Consider the following 18,544-nt stretch of genomic DNA (forward strand, 5'->3'; position numbering starts at 1 on the left):
AGGAAATTATTTATTTATTTTATTTATTTATTTTATTTTTATACCGCCCTTCTCCCGAAGCTCTCTTCAAGGGGAGTCCTATGTAGAGAGCATTACAGTAGTCCAGATGGGAAGTAACGATGGCATGAGTGACCGTGCGTAGGGAGTCCTGATCCAAAAAGGGCTGCAACTGGCAGATCAGGTGAACCTGATAAAAAGCCCCCCTGGCCACGGCTGTCACATGCTCTTCTAAAGACAGCCGTGCATCCAGCAGGACTCCCAAGTTGCGAACTCTCTCTGTGGGGGCCAGAGTTACACTCCCAATAGTCAGCGATGGCACCAGCTGGCTATATCGGGATGCTGGGAATCACAGCTACTCAGTCTTGGAGGGGTTGAATCTGAGCCTGTTTCTCCCCATCCAGATCTGCACGGCCTCCAGGCATCGGGCCATCATGTCAAGGGCATCATTTGGGGTGGTCCGGGGTGGAAATGTACAGCTAAGTATCATGGAATGGAGATTTTGCAGTATCCTTCCCCTGGAGTGGGGTGGGAATGGAGATTTTGCAATATCCTTCCCCTGGAGTGGGGTGGGGATGAAGATTTTGCAGTATCCTTCCCTGCCATGCCCACCAAGCCATGCCCACCAAGCTACACCACGCCACGCCCACAGAACTGGTACTAAAAATATTTGAATTCCACCACTGGATTGAATCTGAACAGGTTCCATTTGTTAATTCCAAAATCTGCTATATCTTCTAGTGTGTTCGAAATTAAATGTATATGAAGTTCAAAAGCACAAGGAACAAAAATGGGATATTGCCAGTATGGGAAGTACCATGTTTCCCCCCAAATAAGACCCTGTCTTATATTTTTTTGAACCCTGAAATAAGTGCTTGGCTTTATTTTCGAGGAGCGAAAATAAGGGGCATGGACCAAGTGGGGCTCCTCTTGTTGTCTTACCTGATTTCCAGCTCTGTGTTTAAATATTTTCGGGGAGGGCTTATTTTTGGGGAGAGGCTTATTTTATCGCATGTGTTTTCCCGAAAATAAGACCCTGTCTTATATTTTTTTGAACCCTGAAATAAACGCTTGGCCTTATTGCCATGTGCTCAAAAGCCCGATTGGGCTTTTTATCAGGGGATGTTTTATTTTGGGGGAAGCAGGGTACATTAAAAGAATTCCACTTTCTGGCAGCTGGCTTCTGCATCCATTTCTTCTCAGTGTCTGTGGTGTGTCCCAGTTGGGAATGAACCGGGGAAATTTCTTCCAACACCAGAAACAGTTGGGTTTGTCTACATGTTTCAGTGTGTTAATTTGTTCTTTACAGGGTGCTGTCATTATTCCAGACTTACGTTCCGTTCTTTTGGATCCTGAATGCTGGGAAGCACCTGAAGAGTTCAATCCAAATCATTTTTTGGACAAGGCAGGGAATTTTGTAGAAAAAGAAGCATTTCTTCCCTTTGGAGCAGGTAATTTTTTAGAAAAGTAATTGTGATTGCCAAATGATGCTTAATTTATGAAGAGGGTGCTATAGTGAGACAGAAATACAGGTGGTCCTCACCTTATAATTGGTCATTTTGCAACCGTTGGAATTTACGGTTGGACACTTCAGGCACAAAAACACAGGAGGCAGCACAGAATTCAAAAGCAGTGGAAGTGTTAGGGTTCCCTAAATTGGGACAAAATTATCCATCTTGTCAACTTTTTTTTCAACCTTTCTTCCAGATGACAAAAAAAAAGTAACATCCAGTTTAGAATCCAGTGAATAAGCCAACTTAGGTCCTAGGTCAGTGGTGGGTTCCTCCTGGTTCGGCCGAGCTGGTAGCGGTGATGATATGACATCACCAAACTAGTTCTCCCCTCCCACCCCCCCACCCCCCCCACATTATTCTTACCTTTTATTTGGTCCCACCCCCAATCTATTGCTGTTTCCTGAGTCCCAGCTGATGACTAGAGGGAAAAAAACTGTTTAAACTCTTGCCGCGGGGCTTCAAAGGGCCGTCCTACAGCTGATCAGTGTTAAAAGCAAACAAATGAGTCAGGTCGTAAGTGCGAGGACTGGTCGTAAGTGTGAGGACCTTCCAGAAATGACTCTGACCAGCTAGCCACACCCACCTAGTCACATGACCACCAAGCCACACCCACAAAATAAGCCACACCCACAGAACCGGTAGTAAAAAAATTTAGAACCCACCCCTGTCCTAGGTTCTCAAACATTGATGTCATTATGGTAACTATCATTGGTATTTTCTCTTTATTCTTCTCAAGAGGCTACTCAATGGACAGTCTTCTTACATCTCCTCGAACTGTATGGGCAATCATTATAAAGTAAAAAAAAAAAAAATCTAGGAAGAAAAAAAGGAATTGTAGTTATAAACAGTTACCAGCAGATGTCAGCCAAAGTCAATAAAACAGAGAGATTCTGCAATGCACCTACCCAGCTAATGATAATATTCCTAATCATGGCCAGTTCAGTCAGGTGAAGTAGGGTAGGAGGTACTATGGGAAGACAAACCTGGAATGAAAAAATGAGTTATTCGGGTTTTCTCAGCTGCGATCACACACATTGCTCCTAAAAGCATGAAGCCAAAGACACCAGCCTGAAGATGACGAATGAGACTTCGTCGAAACGTTGCCAAGAAACCTCCAATTTTACGTGGGAGAAAACCCGAATAACCAAAGACCTACATACAAACACCCGCGAAAACCTCAGAAAACTAACAAGTAAAAGTGTAAACATAATTTGAATACATGAAAAGTGTAAGTAAAAAGGAATATTAGGACAGGGACAGTAGGCACCCTGGTGCGCTTATGCACGCCCCTTACAGACCTCTTAGGAATGGGGTGAGGTCAACAGTAGACAGTCTAAGGTTAAAGTTTTGTATATATGTATATATGTATATATGTATATATGTATATAATAATTAAACCAGGTTCAAATTCACACAAACATTGCAAAGTGGAGCAAATATTTAATGGATAGGCAAAATGGATTATTGCTGATTTGTTTTTCCTTCATTTTTTTTTTTTTTTTGTCCAGGAGTTCGGGCCTGCTTGGGGGAAATCCTGGCAAAGACGGAGTTCTTCAACATTTTTACCAATCTGCTGAGGCAATTTAGGTTGGAGCCACCAGAGGGTGTGGAAAAGCTCAGTGAAAAATCTATCTTAGGCGTGTCTGTGCATCCTGCTCCTTATAAGATTTGTGCTCTCCCTCGTATCAGGACACCATAATATGGACAGATATCAAGAGAGTTCTCATTTGTTACCTGTTATGATCTCTCCTTTGTTCAAGATAGTCCATTTATAATCCCATAAATGATTGTAGGATCGATCACCTTCAAGATCTTCCTGAATGAACCAATAGTTGAATCAATCAATCTTCAGATCTTGCTGAATAACTCCTCCCAGCATTTCTCAGGATTTGGGGTGGAAGGGGGGGGAGGCATCGTGGGCCGCATAGTTTGCATCCTTTAACTTTGCTGTAGCTAGGGAGCTTAAAGCAGGGGTGTCAAACTCAAGGCCTGTAGTGCCTCTGTCGGTGAAAACGAAGGTCATTTTCACTGGCAGAGGGTTGCAGGAGGCCGTCGCAGGCGAAAACAGAGTTTGGGAGCCCATTTTCACTGGCAGAGGGTTGCAGGAGGCCGTCACGGCCAAAAACGGAACTTGGGAATCCATTTTCACTGGCAGAGGGTTGCAGGAGGCCGTCACAGCCGAAAACGGAGCTTGGGAGCCCATTTTCACTGGCAGAGGGTTGCAGGAGGCCATCACAGCCAAAGCTTGGGAACCCATTTTCACTGGCAGAGGGTTGCAGGAGGCTGTCACAGCCGAAAACGGAGCTTGGGAGTCCATTTTCACTGGCAGAGGGTTGCAGGAGGCTGTCGCAGCCGAAAACGGAGTTTGGGAGCCTATTTTCACTGGCAGAGGGTTGCAGAAGGCCGTCGCAGCCGAAAACGGAGCTTGGGAGCCCATTTTCACTGGCAAAGTGCTCAGGCCACCACAGGTGCCTGCCGACACGAGTGATGTCAATCTGGCCACTCCTACCCTGGCCACACCCACCCCAGTCCCCTGAGGTCAAACATAACCCCGATTTGGCCCTCAATGAAATTGCGTTTGACACCCCTGGCTTAAAGGGAGAGGGAGTTCACACTATCTGCAGTGACTCCCTATGAACCAGTTCGGGCCGGGTATCCAGGGTCGCCGTGTTCCGATCAAGCCTCGCCGATTTCCAAAACACCTTTGTGGCATATTATTGGCTACGGATGGACAGGGGGTATTGGGGTGGAAGGGGGAAGGGGGAAAAGTTAGCCTAACGCTTCGCGCCTGAATTTCAGACTCTGCCTGACTTCTCTGCAATCGCTATCTCTCAGTAAAAGTCCCTTTTGAAATGCAAACGGTTTCAAGAGTTTTACTTTCTTGGAAAGGTAGCTGAGGCAGACACTTACAATTGGCCTGTTTCATTCCATCCCCGGAAGCAGAAACCTAGATCTCTCACATTGACTGCTGTAGTACAGTCAAACACCAGAGGGCAGGAGAAGAAACAATGGTTGGAAACTAACCAAGGAGAGAAGCAACCTGGAATTGAGGAGAAACTTCCTAACAGTGAGGACAATTAACCAGCGGAACAGCTTGCCACCAGAAACTGCGCGATGTGGATTTGATAGAGATCAATACATTTTTTGGTTTACTGTTCTATACATCAATTTTTAGATGAAATGAAAACATCGAATGTCTTTTTGCTACATGAGGTCATTATGATCTCATGTTTGTAATAAGAGTAGCTGGAATAGTATGTCTGTGGTTAACCATTGAGTCTGTCAGTGTTCCAGAAAAAAACTCCAACTCTGAATAAAAACTCTGAAGCAAGCATTTTTCAAAGTTCTATTTACTAGAATAGGTAAACTGGCACATCTGGAAAAACTCGAATGTGAAAGGTCCGGGTTTTCCCTCAGTAAATCAAAACCCCCAAAACCATCCCCTCAGTCCTCAGTCGATCACATGCTCCAATCAACATCCGTCCCATCTCTACTCAGCCCCCTGACCACTCCTTCTCCAGATGCCGGATCGCCCTGACCTTGACCGACAGGAAGAATGCTATTATGTCTACAGACAACCCCTCTACTAAATCCCCCCTCCTATTTTTCCACACATGAGAAGGTGGCAGCATGGAAGCTTCTGGCCTAATATGACTTCCAAAGCTGACAGAGTCATTGTACCGCACTATTAGGGAGGGAAAAGGAGGTCATAAACACATACCTGAAGTTGGTGTGTCAATTTTCTTTTGTGTCATCATACACAGCTCTTGCTTATCATGCTGTTCTCACAACTTCTGTGCTTCAGCATTCTAAATAGCTTTCAAGATATTATTATAAAAGAACACAGCCTCCTCTAATACCTTCTTACACCTACAAAAACCCATCCCATTCCTTTCAGGAATTAAATCATTATTGCTTGTGGGATTTTCTTCACCATCCCTTGTATCTGCAACATATAGCTGTATCCTCTTTAGGCTTGTTATTTGGGATACAAATATATAAACAATATATATAAAAAAAACAATAAAATAACCGCAAAGAGACTTTTGTATGCCCAGAGATGGAAAGATTTACTTACTTACTTACTTTATTTGATTTATATACCGCCCTACTCCCGAAGAACTCAGGGCCGTAAACAGCCAAATAGTAAAAATACATAGATACAAAATTTAAAAACAAAGTAAAATCGAATTAAACAATTTGGCCCAGATAGATTAAAACACCCCAATCATTTAAAAACTGATTAAAATTTGCATAATTAAAAAGAGGGAAAAGATTAGGCCAGGCCCGCCTGGTGGAATAAAAAGGTTTTAAGAGCGCGGCGGAAGGTGCGCAGATCCGGGATCCTCCGTATCTCCGGGGGGAGCTCGTTCCAGATCGTAGGTGCCCCCACAGAGAAGGCTCTCCCGCTAGGGGCCGCCAGTCGACATTGTTTGGCCGACGGCACCCGGAGGAGCCCCTCTCTATGAGAGCGTACCGGCCGGTGGGAGGCTATTGGTGGTAGTAGGCGGTCCCGTAGACTTACAGAGTCCCACAATGGAAGAATGGATGTTGGTTAATGGAATTGACCGAGATGGCAAAATTAAGAACCTTGATTAAAGAAAAGACGTTTTCTAGCTCCACAAAAACCACTTTTGGATTTTTGCTGACAACCAAAAGAAATATGGCATTAATTAACAATCAACCAATGGAACAGAAGTTGCCTTCAGAAGTTGTGGGAGCTTCATCCCTGGAGGCTTTCAAGACAAGATTGGACTGCCATTTGTCAGAAATGGTGTAGGTGTAGGGTTTCCTGCTTGGGTGGGGGGTGGGGAGGTTGGAATAGATTTTTAATTACACATTAACAGAGTTGGAAGGGACCTTATAGGTCATCTAGTCCAACCCCCCTCTCAGCAGGAGATCCTACACGATTTCTGACAAATGACAGTCCAATCTCTTCTTGAAAGTCTCAAGGGATGAAGCTCCCACAACTTCTGAAGGCAACTTCTGTTCCATTGGTTGATTGTTCTCACTGACAGAAAATTTCTCCTCATTTCCAGGTTTTTTTTTTTTTTAATTTGATTTATATGCCGCCCTTCTCCGAAGCCTCAGGGCGGCTTACAATGTGCTCAGCAATAGCCTTCATCCTTTTGTATATTTATACAAAGTCAGCTTATTGCCCCCACAAACTGGGTCCTCATTTCACCTACCTTAGAAAGGATGGAAGGCTGAGTCAACCTTGAGCCTTGGCGAGATTCGAACCCTGCAGTAATTGCAGGCAGCTGGTCTTAATAAGCTTAATAAGCTTAATAACAGGGTGCCTTAAACCCCTGTACTACCAAGGCTCTTGAATCTCTCCTTGTCCAGTTTCCATCGATTATTCCTTGTCTGGCCTTCAGGTGCTTTGGAGAATAGCTTGACCCCCTCCTCTCTGTGGCAGCCCCTCAAATATTGGAACACTGTTGTCATGTCTCCCCTGGTCCTTCTCTTCACTAGACTAGCCATGCCCACTTCCTGTAACTGTTCTTCATATGTTTTAGTCTCCAGTCCCCTAATCATCGTGGTTGCTCTCCTCTGCACTTTTCTAGAGTCTCAAGAGTGTGGTGACCAAAACTGGATGCAGTACTTTAGGTGTGGTCTTCCTAGGGCTTTATAGAGTGGTATTAGTACCTCACTTGATCTTGATTGTATCCCTCTGTTAATGTAATTTAGGATTACATGGGCTTTTTTGGCTGCCACTGCACACTGCCGGCTCATATTTAGCTGATTGTCCACTAAGACTCCAAGATCCCCCTCACAGTCACTGCTATTAAGCCTGGTTTCCCCCAGTTTATATGTCATTTATGAAGTCTTTTATGAAGATATTGAAGAGTACTGGGCATAAGATGGAACCTTGTGGTACCACACTGCTTACTTCTCTCCATGTAGACTTAGACCCATTAAGGACTACTCGTTGAGTACAGTTTGTCAGCCAGTTGCGAATCCATCTGGTGGTGAAGCTATCTATTCCACTTTTTTCTAGCTTATGAAGAAGTAGGTTGTGGTCTACTTTGTCGAATGCCTTGCTGAAGTATATTATGTCCACAGTATTTTGCTGGTCTACTAATTTAGTCACTATGTTGAAGAATGAAATAAGATTGGTTTGGCATGATCTGTTTTTAACAAACCCATGCCGGCTGCTAGCTATTACTTTACTCGTTTCTAAGCGTTGGAAGATCTGTTTTTTTATTATCTTTTCCAGTATCTTCCCAGGTATTGATGTTAGGCTGATTGGTCTACAGTTTCCTGAGTCTGGTTTTTTTCCTCCTTTTTTGAAGATGGGAACCACATCAGCTCTTTTCCGGTCCTCTGGTAGTTCCCTGGTGTTCCAGGGTTTTTGAAAGATGTGGTACAGTGGTTCTGAGATGACATCTGCCAGCTCCTTTAGAACTCTGGAATGTAATCTGTCAGGTCCTGGTGATTTGTATTCATCAAGATCAGACAGGTGTTCTCTTACTATTTTTTTTTCTTATTTTAACTTTTAGTCTGTTTTTTCAGTTATATTTCTGGTAGGTTGGACTATAGTTTCTTTTTGTGTGAAGACCGATGCAAAGAATGAGTTAAGCAGCTTTGCTTTCTCTCTGTTGCCTGTTACTTCCTTGCTGTCTTCTCTCTTTAGCAGACTGATTGTTTCCTTGATTGTTTTCTTGTTATTTATATGTTGGAAGAAACTTTCTTTTATTATCTTTGACTTTTGTTGCAATGATGATGAGGTTGCAAAGATGACCTACAAGGTCCCTTCCAACTCTGTTAATCTGTTAATCTGTTAATTTTGGGATCTGATGATTAGGATTAACGATTAGAGAAACACTGTGCAATATTGAATTTTAGATCAAGAGCTTAAAGTATTTTATATTTGTAACTTGTATTGAAGAAAGTTGGAAGTTGCCCCTTTTCTATTTTTTTTTCTTTTTTCCCTTTTGTCTTTGCATCTTTCCCTTCTTTGTGTTTTCCTTTTTAAATATTATTTCTTGTTCTTTTTTAAAATTACGTTATAACTTTTGTGGAAATTTAAGAAAGTGCATTTCAAAAAAAAAATATTACAAGCTGCTGTTTTTACTAAATTAATGCAAAGACAAATTCATTAGGAATTGATGGCAGGAGGGAATAAGCAGCTGCAGAAGTTATTTCCCGCCCCCCCCAAATTGAGGTATTGAATCAAGATGTCTTTGCATTGGGATGATGAACTCTGGAAGATTCTGGATATAAAAAGAGCTATAATATAATACATCCTTAATTAGATACTCCTCTGCTAAACTGGTATTTAGCAATTGTGACTTTTAAGATCAATCCTCTAATTGTTCTAGAACGGGCATACCGTGTTCTATTTGCTTCATAAAGCAATGAGTGAGACAGCAGACGATTCTTAATTAGGAGAGAATACAGAAGTATTCTGGTAGCAAAAATATCAGAGCCACCATTCACTTATAAAGAACCAACAGAGAAAAGCGTCCCAGGCTCAAGATCTACAACAGATTATAGGGCTGGAGAACGAGAAGGCAGGAGGATGTTGAAGCCACTGTTCCTTCTGATCCTTTGGATTCCACGCCAGATTCTTTCCTATCTGAAACAGATCTGGTCACGCAAACGCTACCCACCGGGGCCTTTTCCACTTCCTGTAATAGGAAGTATGTGGCGGCGAATTGATACTTCCATAACGGAGATGACTTTCAGAAAGGTATGTCTTTTGTACTTAATTTGTACTTTTTGTACTTTTGTATTTAAACCAAAAAGAAGCAAGGTATCAGTTGCCACTTTATGCTCGCTTGTGCTTCACTGCTACGCGGTGATAGCTATGAACTGTCGGGAGGGGGAAATGCAGCAGGGGGGATGCTTCGGAAAATGAAAGTATGTACAATATCCCCTCGAGACACTGCCTTAAGGTCAGCCAAATAGAAGAAGGAGGGGGATGCATACCAAACGATGCTTGGATTGACTGTTAGGGAAACATCTTGCCTGAACCTCTTCAATATCTTCATAAATGATTTAGATGAGGGAACAGAAAGGGAACAGATCTAATTTGCAGATGACAGAAAGCTGACATATGGACTTCACAACTCAACCAGGGTAAAGCAATAGACGCAATTTATATAGACTTCTGTAAAGCATTCGATTCAGTGGTACACGACAAACTACTTCTAAAGCTAAAATCTTATGGCATTTCCAGATTCCTGCATAAGTGGATAGCTGCGTTCCTATCAAACAGGCAACAAGTAGTCAAAATAGGGAACACCCTATCAAACCCTTGCACCTGTTAACAGCGGTGTCCCCCAAGGAAGCATTTTAGGACCCACACCAGTGGTGAAATCTAAAATTTGTTACTACCGGTTCTGTGGGCATGGCTTGGTTGGGGTGGGGGGGTAAAGTGACCGGGTGGATGTGGCCAATTTTTTTTTTTAACTTTTAAAACCATTTTTTCCTACAACCTCTTTGGTGAAGAGGTTGTTAAAAAATGCTTTCAAAAGGCTCTGACAATCCCAGCTGAGTTGCCTGATCGGCAGAGACTTTTTTTCTTTTAAATGCCTCTGATGATCAGGCAACTCAGCTTGGATTGTCAGAAGCATTTTTTTTCTTTTAAATGCCTCTGACAATCAGGCAACTCAGCTTGGATCGTCAGAGGCATTTAAAAGAAAAAAGGGTTTTTTTTTCTTTTAAAAGCCTTTGATGATCCCAGCTGAGCCGCATGATCATCAGAGGCTTTTTTTTTTTTACTTTTAAAAGCATTTTTTCGGCCGAAGAGGTTGTAGAAAAAATGCTTTTAAAAGTAAAAAAAAAAAAGCCTCTGATGATTGTGCGACTCAGCTGGGCATTGGGGGGGGGGGCAGGGATTTTTGCTACCTGTTCTCCGAACCACCCGTCTCCATTGCTACCGGATCGGGTGATCCGGTCTGAACCGGGAGCATTTCACCCCTGACCCACACTCTTTATACTTTACATAAATGACCTTTGCGATCAGATTATAAGCAACTGCGTTCTCTTTGCTGATGATGTAAAACTATTCAACATCACCGACAATGCTACTACCCTTCAAAAAGACCCTGATTTTGTGTCGGAACGGTCAAAAAATTGGCAACTCCAAATCTCAACCGACAAATGCTCTGGTTGTGCTTTTTTTAAAAAATAAAATTAATTTTTTTTAATTTGATTTATATGCCGCTCTTCTCCGGAGACTCAGGGCGGCTTACAATGCGTTAAGCAATAGCCTTCATACTTTTGTATATTTATACAAAGTCAGCTTATTTCCCCCACAAACTGGGTTCTCAAAGTACTTATGCTTCAGCATTACAAATAGCTTTTAAAAGATTATGATAAAAGAACATGGTCTCCTGACACACCCTCGTAAGCCTATTAAAAACCCATCCCTTTCTTTTGTTCTTGTTTCTCTTTTGCCGATAAACAGGAATCAAATGATTGTTTCTGGCAATAAGGCATGGTTTTCCTTCTCAGAGTTGCACCATGATTTGTACCTGCAACATCCCTGCCTCTGTACGCTTGTTTCTCACCTTTAGTATTGAAGCAAACAAGTTGCATTCCAGTGACTCTGTGTGCTGGTCTCTGGTACAAATGAATTTCTCAACGTTCTCCTATACTGTGTGCCATGAGATCATTGTAAATATAAGTATAACACTTAAGCAGAAGCAAGTCAGAGCAAGCCAATCTGTTCTGTGAGGACAAGCCATAATTCAAGAACCATTGTTAAGTATTGGGTTCCTGTGTCATGGCTCCGAGTAATGCTCCCAATTAGCTCAAACCTCTGAGGCTCTTGCTTTCTCAAAGATCTTGTTTCTTGGGTACATCATTGGTCGCCACCTTTAAAGCGCTCCATGGCATAGGACCTGGATATTTACGAGACCGCCTTCTGTCTCCGATAGCCTCCCACCGACCAGTACCCTCCCACAGAGAGGGTCTCCTCAGGGTGCCGTCAGTTAGACAGTGTCGTCTGGCGACCCCCAGGAGGAGAGCCTTCTCTGTGGGAGCACCTGCCCTCTGGAACGAGCTGCCCCTGGAGATTCGTCGGATTTCCGACCTCCGTACCTTCCGCCACGCCCTTAAAACACTATTATTCCATCAAGCAGGGCTGGCCTAAAATATTATTTTAATGGGTTATTGTGTTTTAGATGATTGGCCAAACTAATCATCTAGAGCCTTGGTAGTACAGGGGTTTAAGGCACCCTGTTATTAAGCTGGTTATTAAGACCAGCTGCCTGCAATTACTGCAGGGTTCGAATCTCGCCAAGGCTCAAGGTTGACTCAGCCTTCCATCCTTTCTAAGGTAGGTAAATTGAGGACCCAGTTTGTGGGGGCAATAAGCTGACTTTGTATAAATATACAAAAGGATGAAGGCTATTGCTTAGCGCATTGTAAGCCGCCCTTTCGGAGAAGGGCGGCATATAAGTCAAATTAAAAAACAAAACAAAAAAACCCCCCTATTTAATAATTTTAAATTGTTTTTAGTTTCTATATTGCTGGTTTTTATCTCGGCTGTACACCGCCCTGAGTCCCTTTGGGAGAAGGGCGGTATAAAAATTTGATAAATAAATAAATAAATAAATAAATAAATAAATAAATAAATAAATAAATAAATCATATCGGCACGTTCAAAAGTCAAGCCAACTCTGAATAGTTCCCGCGCCTTGGCATAATTTAAAGATAGATACTGCCCCCCACCCCCCACCCCCTTGTGTCCCATATCACGTTAGTCAACCAAGCAGGTGATGAAACTCTTAGTACTCTTCTCCTGCCGTTGCTAGGATACGATGGGTTAGCTTCAGCTCTCATGAGTCTTATCAGTGTTATGTCTGACACTCCTAAAAGGAAACATTCTACATTCCACAAATCTCCTTCCCCGGTTGTCCCTGTGGAATAGACTCCCAGGCTATTACCTAGGCCAGTGCCTATGGAGGGACCCTTTTCATAGTCCCTGGGCCCATAATATCCATACAAAACTTTTGAAGATCAGGATCTCCCCCATTGAAGCTTTTATTTTAGGCCCTGATGCTGCCAAATCGTTGATTTTTCAACGGCTGGACGACATTGATAGACAATTAAATCTGGCAAACGGATCGGGAACATGCTCACCGTTTCCCCTCGCCTCACCCTCCACCTTATCTCTCCATGTTACAATCTATCAAACACAGGCTCGCATTTATGAAGGCACGATTTAATGAGATCCCCTCGAATGTCCTCGACAGTAGGCTCTCGGGGGGAGTAAAATCCATCTATTGCACATGTGATGGCCAATCCCCGGAATCTCTGTTCCACATTACATTCGTATGTCCCCCACTACCGAGACATAAGATCAAGATTCATCTCTCCTATTTCCCAGAGATTCCCTGGTTCACCTGATCTGTTCAGCCTTTATTTCCTACTCCAGAACACAGACCCCGATATAACTCCAAAGGTGGCAAAAATTTTTGCTGCAGTTGTGGCTGAAAAAACGGGGGAAGAGACGGGTAACCCCTACGGCAGAGGATCACTAGTACTGACAGTACAGATTGTATCTGAGGCAGTAGATGGTGTACTGTCACATGATCTATTTATATTTGTAAAATATACTCCCCTTCTATGTGTATTTTAATTTGGTCTCTGACCGCAATAAAAAGCTTACTTACTTACTTCCCCTCTAAGCTTGGCAACTGAGAAACGAAACAAGAAACTTTTATGGCTTCAGTTAGAGTCGTTTCAATAGTTGGCATTTATTTATTTTTATTTATTTATTATTTATTTTATTTATTTATTAATTCGTCAAACATGTATGAGATAACAAGTATAAGTATAAACAATGGATATGAACACAGGAAATGGGTATGAATAAATGGGGACAGTAGGACAGGGACGGAAGGCACGCTGGTGCGCTTATGCACGCCCCTTACAGACCTCTTAGGAATGGGGTGAGGTCAACAGTAGACAGTTTATGGGGGTTTGGGGATGTAACCACAGAGTCAGGTAGTGCATTCCAGGCACTGACCACTCTGTTGCTGAAGTCGTATTTTCTGCAATCGAGTTTGGAGCGGTTTACATTGAGTTTGTATCTATTGTGTGCTCATGTATTGTTTTGGTTGAAGCTGAAGTAGTCATTGACAGGTAGGACATTGTAGCGGATAATTTTGTGTACTACGCTTAGGTCAGACCATAGGCGGCGTAGTTCTAGGTTGTCCAAGTCCAAAATTTCAAGTCTGGTGACATAAGGTATTTTGTTGCAAGCAGAGGAGTGGAATACTCTTCTTGTGAAATACCTCTGGACTCGCTCAATTGTGTTAATGTCCAATATACAGTGCAGTTTCCAGGCAGATGAGCTGTATTCGAGAATTGGTTTTGTATGCCCTAGTTTGCAGGTAACAATGTTACCGGAAAAGAAGCTTCACAAGATTAGACAACCTGCCTATTTGCTTCACACCCAGGGAGCTTCCACGTGCCAATCTTAAAATTTCCACGTGAGAAGAGTTTTGCTAAGAATCATTTCTTGGGGAAGGAAGAAGAAGACATAATAACTAACGTTTGTGTTTAGTGTTTTCTGTTCTTATTTGCCCAATCAATGAGAGTGGCAGCTCTCTGTAATGTTCCCAATGTATTTGGGATTTTCCGCATCAGAGCCAGTTTGGTGTAGCGGTTAAGACATCAGGCTGGTACTGGATATGTCTAGTCTTACGAAAAGAAGGACTGGGGTGACATGATAGCAGTGTTCTGATATCTCAGGGGCTGCCACAAAGAAGAGGGAGTCAAACTATTCTCCAAAGCACCTGAAGGCAGGACAAGAAGCAATGGGTGGAAACTAATTCAGGAGAGAAGCAACCTAGAACTAAGGAGAAATTTCATGACAATGAGAACAATCAATCAGTGGAACAACTTGCCTCCAGAAGTTATAAATGCTCCAACACTGGAAGTTTTTAAGAAGAGATTGGTTAACCATTTGTCTGAAGTGGTGTAGGATTTCCTGCCTAAGCAGGGGGTTGGACTAGAAGACCTCCAAGGTCCCTTCAACTCTGTTATTCTATTCTATTCTAAATTGACTTTAAGAATGACCCTGTATTAGAAGTTGAACCCTACTCCAATATTTCTTTGCTTTGTCACATGTCCACCATAAATGATAACAAGTCCCCTCTTTACATTTACATTTCCAACATTCATTTCAAATACCTTTATACATTTTTGATCACTTGTCTGGAGTTACATCATCTTATAGACATTTCCTTTTAAATTGTAATTCTTAAAGTGAATATAAAGATAAAACCAGAGACTTTTCTTTTGGGGTTAATGGAAAAAGACATGGGGAGAAAAAATTGGAACCTTGATGCTATATATGTTGAGGGTAGCAAGATTACTCTATGCACAGAAATGGAAAGGCATTTCGACCCTGAAAATGGACGAATGGCTGCAAAAGATGATGGAGTTAGCAGATATGGCTAAATTGACTGCTTTGATCAAGGAAAAAGCCCTAAAGACATTTTTTCCCTACTTAGAAAAAGCTTCTGGACTCTGTGCTTGAGGTAGAAAAAACATGAAGCTTTGATTTTGGGTTTTACTGATTAGTTAGATTTGGTGTTATAGAAATGGCTAGTTTAAACTGTTATGTAAAAGTAAAAAGTTGTGGTTTGATATTACTACCCTATTCTACTGTACCAAAGGGAGTCGGAAGTCAATGCCTTTTCTTTCTCCCCCCCACTTCCCCCCCATTTTCCCTTCCCTATTTTTCCTACTATTTGCTTTTGCTTTTTTATGTTATATCATACACCTGTGGGAAGCCCCCCCCCTTTTAGATAACGAAATATTTTGGAGAATATTAAAAGAAGTAGAATATTATATTTCCCCAAAGGAGAAATGGAGAAACATGTTCTTAGAGACAGAAAGCAGCCCCCAGTCTTTCTTAATAGCCCCCAGCAGATGCCTGAAGTCTTTAGAGATGGATATTTTGTGCCCATTAAGAGAGGCTGGGCCAGTCTATTCACAAATAAAAAACATTCACCTCTAGTAATGGGACTTAAATTTACATCCACCCACATTCTAAGAACAGGACATGACCTGGCAGTGTTTACAAGTTTGGATCTATGGTATATACTCTATGCTCCTTTGTTCTAAGTAGAGTTTCCTGTTTCCTGTTACAGTTGAGCAGTAAACCACATGGTGACTGTACTCCTTGTTTTCTCTGCAGTGCTATATATAAACAGAATTTCTAACACAAAGTCTTCCTTTCCACGACACAATTAATTAGGACAAGCAAATCCCTCAAACTGCATTTGTACATCAGCATCAGCTGTCTGGCCATGAGTGGAGATCGTTCTGTACAATTGGGTATCATCAGCACACTGATGACATCAAACTCTATTCTGGTGAATAACCTCATTCAGAGGTTTCATGTAAATTTTAAGAAGAGAAGAGAAAGATCTGAGCTTGAGGGGGAGAAAAGGATATCCCAAAGGTCCTTTTCAAAAGGCAACTGGACTTTCTTGGGGTTTTTTTTTCTTGAAAATGTTTCACTTCTTATTCAAGAAGCTCTGCATTCCACTGCCAGGAGTTTGATTCTGTTCTGACCTAGGCTTCCTGAGTCATTAAAACACACGAGTAGTCCCAAAAGCCTCTTTTTTTGCAACAGCTGTGAATTCTGTTCATTCACACAGATGAGTCCCAGTTAGTTGTAAAGAGTCCTTTGGGAGAAGTCCTTCGGGATAATCACCTACCTTTATCTCCCTTGACACGCTGTCTTAGACCTAATTGGCAAAGCCACACGGAGTCCAGAATCAAACAGAGCTTCAGGCTTTAAACTGAACCGAATGAACAAACGTTGCTTCCTGCAAAGGCCCACGTGCCTTTGCTCCTCTTTTAAGTCTTATGGGAGGGGCCAATCATCTCCCAGCCCTACTCCCGAGTCATCCCTTTTATTTTAGCTGTTCTTGCCTTCTGGCAGCTCTGCACATGCGCGCCACAGTCGTTATGTAAATCTGGCTTCCCCATTGACGTTTGCTTGTCAGAAGGTCGCAAAAGGTGATCACATGATCCCAGGACACCGCAACCGTCATAAATAGGAGTCAGTTTCCAAGCGTCTGAATTTTGATCACCTGACAATGGGGATTCTGCGACAATCATACGTGTGAAAACATGACTGTAAATCACCTTGTGACTTCAAACGGCCACTAAATGAACTGTTGTAAGTCGAGGGCTACCTGTTAGGTGGCAAACTCAGGCTGTTTGGGTAGATCCCAAATCTGCACTTTTCAGATGGATCATTTCATCCCAATTGTCTCCTGTTGAGAAAAATGAACCTGGTCCTAATACTGTTCTACTCTTACTGTTATCCACACTGATGAAAATTAAGAAAGCAAAAAGTTCTTGGGGGTGCACGGATTTGTTATTGAGCCTTGGTGGTGCAGTGGTCAGAGTGCAGTACTGCAGGCTACTTCTGCTGACTGCCGGCTGCCTGCAATTTGGCAGTTCAAATCTTACGAGGCTCAAGGTTGACTCAGTCTTCCCTCCTTCCGAGGTGGATAAAATAAGGACCCAGATTGTTGGGGGCAAATATGCTGACTCTGTAAACTGCTTAGAGAGGGCTGTAAAGCACTATGAAGTGGTGAGATAAAGGTAAAGGTTCCCCTCGCACATATGTGTTAGTCGTTCCCGACTCTAGGGGGTGGTGCTCATCTCCGTTTCAAAGCCGAAGAGCCAGCACTGTCCGAAGACGTCTCCATGGTCATGTGGCCGGCATGACTCAACACCAAAGGTGCGCGGAACGCTGTTACCTTCCCACCAAAAGTGGTCCCTATTTTTCTACTTGTATTTTTTTTTATGTACTTTCAAACTGCTAGGTTGGCAGAAGCTGGGACAAGTTATGGGAGCTCACCCCATTACATGGCCCTAGGGATTCGAACTGCTGAACAGCCGACCTTTCGATTGACAAGCTCAGCATCTTAGCCACTGAGCCACCGCATCCCTTGATGAAGTAGTATATAAGTCTAAATGCGATTGCTATGCTAAATGGCCCATAATGGTGCAAACCGGCGTTCACAAAGCATTTTGTAAGAATAGTGTCAGGATTCCAATTAACACACCCAACAGAATCAAAACTCCGAGGCAGGCATATTCTTCAAAGTATAGATTTATTAGACATGTCATATTGACACATCTGGGGAAAACCCGACTCTGAAGGACTCGAGGTTTTCCCCACCCAAATCAAAACCCCCAAAGTTCTTTCCCCCAGGTCACAAATCCATCGCATAGTCCAACTAGGTCACAGCCACCATCTTGGCTGGCTTTGGTCCACGCCTCTTCAACACCTGGTAGAGCCTCCTTAGCTCCCATGGGAAAGAATGTTGTTTTGGCTACACATCCTCAGCTTTCTCTATCTCCCCCCTCACATTCACACAACTCCAACCGGCCTTGCTGTGGCAGCCCTGAAGATGCTCCCAAAATGGCTTCAGCTCAAAAATGGCTTTAGGGCTGACACATAGAAAGGAAAAATGAGAAGGCAAGAAATAAGCAATTGGACTGGACATGCAATTATGTGTATTAATATAGACTTGTTCTTTTCTCTGTTCCACATTACAGCTGGCAAAGGATTATGGGAATATCTATTCCTTCTGGGGAGGGGGTTATCATTGCATAGTTCTCTGTGGATACCGAGCCGTGAAAGAAGTACTGATAGACCAATCCGAGGCTTTTGTTGATCGCCTAGTCACACCTTACATTTTAACTGCAACTAAAGAAAAGGGTAAGTCATAATCAAAACGCTGGATAATTATCGTTGTTGTTGTTGTTGTTGTTGTTGTTGTTGTTGTTATTATTATTATTATTATTATTATTATTATTATTATTATTATTATTTAATTTTTATACCGTCCTTCTCCCGAAGGATTCAGGGCAGTGAACAGTCAGAATAACATACATATAATGTGAAATAAAAACAATTTAAAATAATTGAACCAATTTGGCTCATCAGTTAAGATGACTTAACTCATCAGTTAAGACTGGCGGCCCCCAGGGGGAGGGCCTTCTCTGTGGGGGCACCCATTATCTGGAACGAGCTC

The 18,544-nt window shown here is 42.6% G+C and overlaps 2 protein-coding genes across 2 annotated transcripts in view; both read left to right on the plus strand.

Annotated features, from left to right (window-relative positions):
* Window positions 1-4,370, plus strand: part of LOC117660241 (cytochrome P450 2J5-like) — a 36,950-nt gene extending 32,580 nt beyond the window's left edge. The window contains exons 8-9 of the mRNA XM_087872056.1: window positions 1,307-1,448; window positions 3,020-4,370. Of these exons, the coding sequence (XP_087728182.1) occupies window positions 1,307-1,448; window positions 3,020-3,210 (333 nt within the window). The 3' untranslated portion in view covers window positions 3,211-4,370. The remainder of the gene's footprint in view (window positions 1-1,306; window positions 1,449-3,019) is intronic.
* A 4,509-nt stretch (window positions 4,371-8,879) lies between these two features.
* The window catches only part of LOC117660246 (cytochrome P450 2J5-like), a 34,468-nt gene continuing 24,803 nt past the window's right edge, over window positions 8,880-18,544 (plus strand). Inside the window, exons 1-2 of the mRNA XM_060684930.2 lie at window positions 8,880-9,207; window positions 18,066-18,228. Coding sequence (XP_060540913.2) covers window positions 9,037-9,207; window positions 18,066-18,228 — 334 coding nt within the window. The 5' untranslated portion in view covers window positions 8,880-9,036. The remainder of the gene's footprint in view (window positions 9,208-18,065; window positions 18,229-18,544) is intronic.

Source organism: Pantherophis guttatus, chromosome 6 (genome assembly GCF_059756535.1).
Source record: "Pantherophis guttatus breed Tessera chromosome 6, ASM5975653v1, whole genome shotgun sequence".
In the NCBI taxonomy this organism is placed as follows: Eukaryota; Metazoa; Chordata; class Lepidosauria; order Squamata; family Colubridae; genus Pantherophis; species Pantherophis guttatus.